General features: G+C 42.9%; 1 protein-coding gene across 1 annotated transcript; it reads right to left on the reverse strand.

The window, feature by feature from the left end:
- Positions 1-582: 582 nt before the first annotated feature.
- On the reverse strand, positions 583-7,007 carry LOC139579396 (uncharacterized). Its single transcript, XM_071407982.1, has 4 exons — positions 6,391-7,007; positions 2,997-3,133; positions 2,553-2,649; positions 583-2,304 (listed from the first exon to the last, which is right to left on the reverse strand). The coding sequence occupies exons 1-4, from the start codon at positions 6,671-6,673 to the stop codon at positions 1,091-1,093; spliced, it is 1,731 nt and encodes a 576-aa protein (XP_071264083.1). The 5' UTR covers positions 6,674-7,007; the 3' UTR covers positions 583-1,090.
- Positions 7,008-8,661: the final 1,654 nt, after the last annotated feature.

Below are 8,661 nucleotides of genomic sequence, written 5' to 3' on the forward strand. Positions count from 1 at the left end.
GAAAATATCTAGACATTGAATAGTGCATGGGAATGTGGCCCATTGTGTCTTTTCTGTTGGTTTATTGCTGTTAAATTTAGATCTCTTTGGATTACCTTTTTTTGGGGGGGGGGGGGCTTCCTTTGGGTTACAAACATTTATTTGGACTTGGACTTCCATTTAAGGACTCACACTCAACCAAAGGTTCTGGTAGGACTAAGGTTTCGAACTGAGACTGTTGGCTCTGACAGGACTATATTATCTTATTGTTGATTGATTCTTTTGTTGTTTATGCTGAACCGTCCCATCAACACGTCACAAGCTAACTTTATTATTAGCAATGTTAGCGAGCAATCCAGCTATCTAAAATCTTATTGGTTGAAGAATTGGTCAGACTTTAAATGCACTTGACCACAATCATGGCAGACTTACGACTTCCCACGAGCACATGAATGCCCCATATTCAAATGTTTGTTAGGTTGGCATGATCATTTTGACAATTCATAGACAGTCCATGTATGGCGTGAATTCTTAACCAACACACAGATTTCCAACCGTTCATATTTTCATCAAAAAGAAAGGAGGACCAAGGCACTCTGAAAATAATGAATTAAAATGCCTTTATTTGTACGGCATGTAAAATGAAAACAAAGACTACAAACTCCGACACGTTTCGGCTGCATGGCCTTAGTCAGGGAGCACAAAGATTTGATAATGCATGTCCTCACTTGAACAGCATTTTCCAATCAAACCTGATTTGAAGAGGGTTACAGAATTCATTGGACAACACCTAGTAAAAACTATACATATTGAAAAGTGAAATACTGTATATGTTATAAAAATTAAAATCAAGGCTAGAAGGATCAGAACTCATAGAAAAGTAGTTCCGACCTTTGACTGGGCAAAGTGGTAAGAATAGGAGAGCCACCTAGTTTATGGTACACTAGATCACACCAAACATGTTCATATTTTCAATGTCCTTATTAATAAACAACTGATCACAAGAAATGTTCTCAATGTCAAATAAAATAATAAAACTAGCTGTCCGAAGATTAATGTAGCAATTGCAAGAGTGTCTGCTATATAACAAAAAAATGTATCAATAAAAAAATCAGTCCAGGAGATTTGGCCTGTGTTTGCGCTGGTGTGACTTCAGATGTGCCAGTCGTTTGAAGCTGAGTCCACACACAGAACAGCAGTACGGTCTCTCCCCAGTGTGGGTGCGCAGGTGCACTTTCAAAATGTCTGCCCGCGTGAAGCACTTGTCACACATATTGCAGCAGTGGGGTTTCTCCTGCGTGTGAATGCGCTGATGCACCTTCAGGTTCCAGAGTCGACTGAACTTGTTCCCACAGATGGAGCAGCAGTAGGGCTTGTCTGTTGTCTGGCTGCACTTGTGCCTCTTCAGGTCGGAGAAGGAGGTGAAGCCCTTGCCGCAGTGGCTGCAGAGGTGGAGTCCCTTGGCCTGGTGGACCCGCTGGTGGACCTTGAGGTTGCAGGCCTGGGTGAAGGTCTTACCGCACTGGATGCAGGAGTACGGAGGCCCAGACCCTGACCCTGACCCTGTACTCGACCCTCTCCCCGTTTTGTGTTTCTGCTTGTGGGCCTTGAGGGAACCAGAGTCTGGGAAGGTCATGGTACACTGATTGCAGGCATGACGCCTCCCCCCTCCTCCTGTAACCTGCTCTTGTGAACGATCTCTGAGGTTTAAAGAGCGTCCAAAGTCATCAGCGGCACCATACAGGCTCTCTGTATTGTTGTGGGCTGAGCTTCCAGAGTGGATGGAGGTTAGCCCCCTGTGGCCGGCTCTGTTACCCAACTCTGGGACACCGTGTTCTGGGTACAAGACACTGGAGTCCTGCAGGTACCCCTCCTCGTTTATCAACAGGCAGTTCCGGTCTCCCACCTCAGGGTGGGGGGATGGCGTTGGCGACCCCACCTGCTCCCTCCGGCTCTGATGGGGGTCAGGCATGTGGGAGCGATGGTGGTCTCCCCCCTCAGACCCCCCCAGGTTCACCTGGTAGTGACCCACAGCTCCGTAGCTCAGCGCCCCCAGACGAGACGGAGAACCAGGAAGCCTATCCAGCCCTTCCATGTCTACAAGATGGCCGCCACCACCACTACCACCGTAACCAGACTTCTCAAAGCCGCCCACCAGTTCCTCCATGCTGTAGCGGGAGCGGTAGAGAGGTTGGCTGGGGTCCCCTGAGTCTCCCTCGGGACCCGATGGTTCAGGATCCTGGTCTAGACCAGACGCCCAGTCAGCCTGGCACTGCTGCAGCTCCTGCTCACTGAAACTCCCCGAGACGTCTGAACCATCGGCCCCTGAAAACACAGGGGACATGAGGCATTAGTAGCATTAATATTTAAGACATTAGAATTACTAGAAACGGTAGTAGAGTAACTGTAATGTTAAATGTTTACTTATAGCTTCAAGTTGACTTGACATGTATAATAATGAATACATTTGAAATGACACAGCACACTATAAAAGTTACTCTCGTTATCATTCTCATCATCATAAAAAGTAGGCAATTGTCTGTGTTATGTTTGTGGTAAACTCCTCAACTCACCGTCCAGGCAGACGCCCCATCTCTTCTGTAGCTCAGTGTTGTGGAGAGGCTCCTCTTTCAGCAGGCTGTCCAGCTTCTGACCTCCGACCTCTGTGGACTGGAAGAGCAAATGATTCTAACTAAATGATGGATAAACTGACAGTGATTGAATAGAGCTGACATGATGGTTCTATATTCAGAATTCTCCTCTGGGACCCCCAGACATCTCACAACTTTGTCATAGCCCTGAACTAGCATACTTGATTTAAGTAGTGAAGGGCTTGATGATTCGTTGACAAGTTGAATGAAGTGTTTAAATTCTGGAACAGTTCAAATATGAGGAGAGGTTTGAAAATGGCTGCCCAATTCTTTGTGACAGACTATCTGTTATGTACAATATATTTCCACCTGAACATTCTGTAACACCACACCCCCCCACAGGTGTTTAGTCAGTCCCCTACCTACCTCAGAGATTCTCCTAGGGCTGGTGGCCTCTGCCTCCGCCAGATCATTTAAGGCTGTTTCCCCGGCCACGCCCCCACAGCTGCTCCACTCCTCCCCTGGTACCTTCTCCTGCTTCAGGCCACGCCCCCTCTCCACACCTGGTCACAGGTAAACAAAGTGAATATTTAATTTGGAGTAAAAGGAAAGTAACATTGTGGATAATGGAGTCTCCTCACATCAGATGAAGGAAAGGAAACATCTTATTAAGATGCCACCACCAGCCATGACTTTGACTCCTTTCTTAAACCAATACTGTCTGATCACTACTAAGTATGGAATGTACACATTACAGCAGCCCCACTTCAGAGTGATTCTATATTTATCACAGGAGGTTGGGGGCACCTTAATTGGGAAGGACGGGCTCATAGTAATGGCTGGAGCAGAATCAATGGAATGGTATCAAATACTTCAAACATGGTTTCCATGAGTTTGATGTCATTCCATTTACTCTGTTCCAGCCATTATTATGAGCCTTCCATCCCTCAGCAGCCTCCACTGATTGTATGTACAGTACCAGTCAAAAGTTTGGACACACCTACTCATTCAAGGGTTTTTCTTTATTTGTACAATTTTCTACATTGTAGAATAATAGTGAAGACATCAAAACTATGAAACAACACATATGGAATCATGTAATCAAAAACAAGTGTTGAAGAAAACACATTTTATATTTGAGATTCTTCAAAGTAGCCACCCTTCGCCTTGACAGCTTTGAACAGTATTGGCATTCTGTCAACCAGCTTCACCTGGAATGCTTTTCCAACAGTCTTGAAGGAGTTACCACATATGCTGAGCACTTGTTGGCTGCTTTTCCTTCACTCTGTGGTCCAACTCATCCAAAACCATCTCAATTGGGTTGAGGTCGGGTGATTGTGGAGTCCAGGTCATCTGATGCAGCACTCCATCACTCTCCTTCTTGGTCAAATAGCCCTTACACAGGCTGGAGGTGTGTTGGGTCATTGTCCTGTTGAAAAACAAATAATAGTCCCACTAAGTGCAAACCAGATGGCATATCGCTGATGGCATATTGCTGCAGAATGCTGTGGTAGCCACACTTGTTAAGTGTGCCTTGAATTCTAAATAAATCCCAGACTGTGTCACCAGCAAAGCACCCCCACACATCACACCACCTCCTCCATGCATGGAACCACATACGCGGAGATCATCTGTTCACCTACTCTGCGTCTCACGAAGCCATGGCGGTTGGAACCAAAACTCTCAAATTTGGACTCATAAAGACCAAAGGACAGACTTCCATCGGTCTAATGTCCATTACTTGTGTTTCTTGGCCCAAGCAAGTCTTCTTATTATCGGTGTCCTTTAGTAGTGGTTCCTTTGTGGCAATTTGACCATGAATTCGCCGACGAGTGGGTAAACCACCACTACCCCCTGTCAGGAAGTCCAGGATCCAGTTGCAGATGGAGGTGTTTAGTCCCAGGGTCCTTAGATTAGTGATGTGCTTTGTGGGCACTATGGCGTTGAACGCTGGGCTTTAGTCAATGAACAGCATTCTCACATAGGATGTTCCTTTTGTCCAGGTGGGAAAGCGCAGTGTGGAGTGTGATTGTATCATCTGTGGATCTGCTGGGGTGGTTTGCAAATTGGAGTGGGTCTTGGGTTTCCGGCATGATGGTGTTGATGGGAGCCATGACCAGCCTTTCAAAGCACTTCATGGCTCATGGCTACAGACGTGAACTTTTTTGGTAGATAATGTGGTATACAGCTTATCATGAGGTATTCTACCTATGTCGAGAAATACCTCGAGACTTCTTTAATATTAGACATCGCGCACCAGCAGTTGACAAATAGACACACACCCCCGCCCCTTGTCTTCCCAGACGTAGCTGCTCTGTCCTGCCGATACACGGAGAAGCCAGTCAGCTTTAAATGATCTGTGTTGTCGTTCAGCCATGTCTCAGTGAAACATAAAATATCACAGTTTTTAATGTCCCGTTGGTAGGATAGTCTTAGTCGTAGATCGTCCAGTTTGAATTCAAATGATTGCATGTTGGCCAATAATACTGAGGGTAGCGGTGGTTTACCTACTCGTCTGCGAATTCATGGTCAAATTTCTGCAAAAAAACAGTACTAAAAGGACACCAATAAGAAGAAGAGACTTGCTTGGGCAAAGAAACACAAGCAATGGACATTAGACTGGTGGAATTCTGCCCTTTGGTCTGATGAGTCCAAATTTGAGAGTTTTGGTTCCAACCGCAGTGTCTTTGTGAGACGCGGAGTAGGTGAATGGATGATCTCCGCATGTGTGCTTCCCACCGTGAAGCATGGAGGAGGTGGTATGATGGTGCTTTGCTGGTGACACTGTCTGTGATTAATTTAGAAAGGGCTATTTGACCAAGAAGGAGAGTGATAGAGTGCTGCATCAGATAACCTGGCCTACACAATCACCCGACCTCAACCCAATTGAAATGGTTTGTAATGAGTTGAACCGTAGAGTGAAGGTAAAGCAGACAACAAGTGCTCACCACACGTGGGAAGTCCTTCAAGACTGTTGGAAAAGCATTCCAGGTGAAGCTGGTTGAGAGAATGCCAAGAGTGTGCAAAGCTGTCAAGGCAAAGGGTGGCTACTTTGAAGAATATCAAATATAAAATATTTTTTGATTTGTTTAACACTTTTTTGGTTACTACATGATTCCATATGTGTTATTTCATAGTTTTGGTGTCTTCACTGTCATTCTAAAATGTTGAAAATAGTAAAATAAATAAATAAAAACCCTTAAATTAGTAGGAGTGTCCAAACTTTTGACTGGTACTATGTGTGTGTGTGTATATATATATATATTATAGTGTACAAAACATTAGGAACACCTTGCTAATATTGATTTGCAACCCCATTTTGCCCTTCAGAACAGCATTCATTTGTCTGGGGCATGGACTCTACAAAGTGTTGAAAGTGTTCCACAGGGATGCTGGCCCATGTTGAATCCAATGCAACCCACAGTTGTGTGAAGTTGGCTGGATATCCTTTGGGTGGTGGACCATTCTTGATACACACGGGAAACTGTTGAGCATGAAAAACCCAGCAGCATTGCAGTTCTGGACACACTCAAACCGGTGCGCCTGGCACCTACTACCATACCCATCAAAGGCACTTCAATATTTTGTCTTGCCCATTCACCCTCTGAATAGGATACATACACAATCCATGTCTCAAGGCTTAAAAATCCACATTTAACCTGTGTCACCCCCTTCATCGACACTTATTAAAGTGGATTTAATAAGTGACATTAATTAGGGGAAATAGATTTCACCTGGTTAGTCTGTCATGGAAAGAGCAGGTGTTCCTAATGTTTTATACACTCATTGTAGATATGTGTTTTGATGTCTCTCTCGTCACCTGTCTGTGAGGTTCCAGAGCTTCTCTCCCTGGCTTCTTCGTTAGCTCTCCCACAGTCCGCACACTTCCCCGTTCGGCCTACCTCTCTGTCCCTATCCCTGCGTCTGTTCTCCGACCACTGCAGCCGCTTTTTCAGTGACTCGACCTGCTCCCGGCTGCAGGACATCTCCTTCAGGAAGCTATCGTCCACCAGCCTGGTGATCTCGTACATAGCAGCCTTGAATACCGTCTCCATGACTCCGGAGAGCTGAGACTGGAAGGTTACGATGGCTTCAGACATCATGGCAAACTGTCTATGTGTAGCTAGCTACAGTTAAGAGTTCGTAACATTTAGGTACTTTTGTTCAGGTGGGTCAGTGTTAACGATCCAGCTCAGCAAAAGTCTAGGAAGCAAGCTAGCTAGCTAACGTTAGCAGGCTAGCTACTGTTGGATGTTGTCTCTCTCAATGACGGTCCTAATAACAATTGTAATACTTTCTAGATATAAGATGTAGCATTTACTGTATGAGGATATTCGAACAAAGAAATACCATAGGCATTGAAAGAACGCAAGCTTATGGCAGTTCGATAATTAACGTTTGATAGTTACAGAGCCAACACTAAAATCACAGACAGAACAATGAGACAGATATTTCCCCGGAAGAATAAAATGTTAAGCATCCGCTTAGACTTTCCACTCACTACCAAATATGGTAGTGAGAGGAAGCATACTGGCCGGAGGTGGGAGAATATGGAACGACATTTTATTTTTATTTTTTTGGTGGATCAGCTTAATATTGCGGAAAGAATGTTGCTTCCATCAATGTAATTGTCTGCATCATTTCCAATCCCCCATATTATTTTGGTAAATATATATATCCATACACGCATGCATACATATACACATATATACATACACATACCTATATAGACATACATACTTTTTTAAAGAATATACCTTTATTATTATTCACCGCAAACCCTACCACCGATCCCCCAATTGGAGTAAACTAATAAACACTTCTGCTTTTACCTTCAATTTATACATCTTATACACATTTTACAGACACAGTCTACTTTACAATAGTTCTCTCTTGTTTGTTCTTAGTCCTTCCTCTATTGCTGATGTCCATCCAGTTTGATTTCTATTTGTAACTGTGCTATTTCACAAAAGTTCCGAACCTATATACATTTTACAGATCCCGTATGTTTTACATTGTTTATCTTGTTATTAGTCCCACCCTTCAGCTCCATTCAACCCCTCCCATCTATCTCTCAACATGATCCATTTCGGATTTCTATTTGCCATATATTTTTCAACTGTGCTGTGATGCTTCACAAAATAATTTAACCTTACAATTCTCATAGCTTCTCCAGATTGTAAATTTAAAAAAAATGTTTTTGCTAAAATAATTATTATATTATTGATTGATTGACTATGGCTTTTCAAATCACCCAGTATTGCTATCTGTAGCGTTAGTTCTAGGAAAATGTTGCAATTCTTCAGCCATTCCTGGACCTGTGACCAAAAACGAGCTACATATGGACAATACCAAAATAAATTATCTAATAACGGCCTCCTCACAGCAGAATCTGCATAGCTGGGAAGATTGTATCCCCCATATATATAACATTCTATTAGTTGCAAGAATTTTGTATAGTAATTTAAATCGAAAAATTCGAAGTTTTGAATCCGGCGTTGTTTTGCGTATCGATAGATAGACCCATAGATAGACCCATTCCATAAACCATGTGCCATGGAATGGGTACATCGAAAATCTCTTCCCAACTATTTTGCAATTTATATGGCACAGCTGTCCGTTTTTTGGTCCTTAAATGAAATTGGTATATGTTTTTATTTATCACACTTTTCTTTAACCATTTATGTTCTTTAATACAGGGCCGACATACAAGTTCCTTACTTTTTTCCTCTTCAACTTGCCTCTTCCATTTTTGTGGTAATGCTGCAATTAATTGGTTGTAATTTTGGGTAGAGCAGACATTTCCATATGTCTGTGTTAGTTGCATGTGTGACATAACTCCACCAGTCCTATTTATGATATCATTCACTAAAATTATACATTTTTTAAAACATTTCTTCGATAAATACAGTTTTTTTTTTATCAATTAGTATATTTGAATATAACCACAATATTTGTTGTACTATTTGTTCCGTCCTTTCAGGTCGATTAAACTGAAATTACAACCAACTTTCTAAGGCTTGTTTAAAAAATAAAGATATTTTGGAGATTAATTCCTTTTCAAGCAACCGAAAGTGAGCAGGTGTATTCT

The sequence above is a fragment of the Salvelinus alpinus genome, chromosome 6 (genome assembly GCF_045679555.1).
Source record: "Salvelinus alpinus chromosome 6, SLU_Salpinus.1, whole genome shotgun sequence".
NCBI lineage: Eukaryota > Metazoa > Chordata > Actinopteri > Salmoniformes > Salmonidae > Salvelinus > Salvelinus alpinus.

What these genes read in the sequence shown, in the direction of transcription:
- LOC139579396 (XM_071407982.1), bottom strand. Translation starts at nt 6,673, where the DNA reads ATGATGTCTGAAGCCATCGTAACCTTCCAGTCTCAGCTCTCCGGAGTC. An exon ending in CTCTGGAACCTCACAGACAG is followed by an intron (nt 3,134 to 6,390) that starts GTGACGAGAGAG and finishes ACCTGTGACCAG; the next exon opens with GTGTGGAGAGGGGGCGTGGC. An exon ending in GCCCTAGGAGAATCTCTGAG is followed by an intron (nt 2,650 to 2,996) that starts GTAGGTAGGGGA and finishes TTGCTCTTCCAG; the next exon opens with TCCACAGAGGTCGGAGGTCA.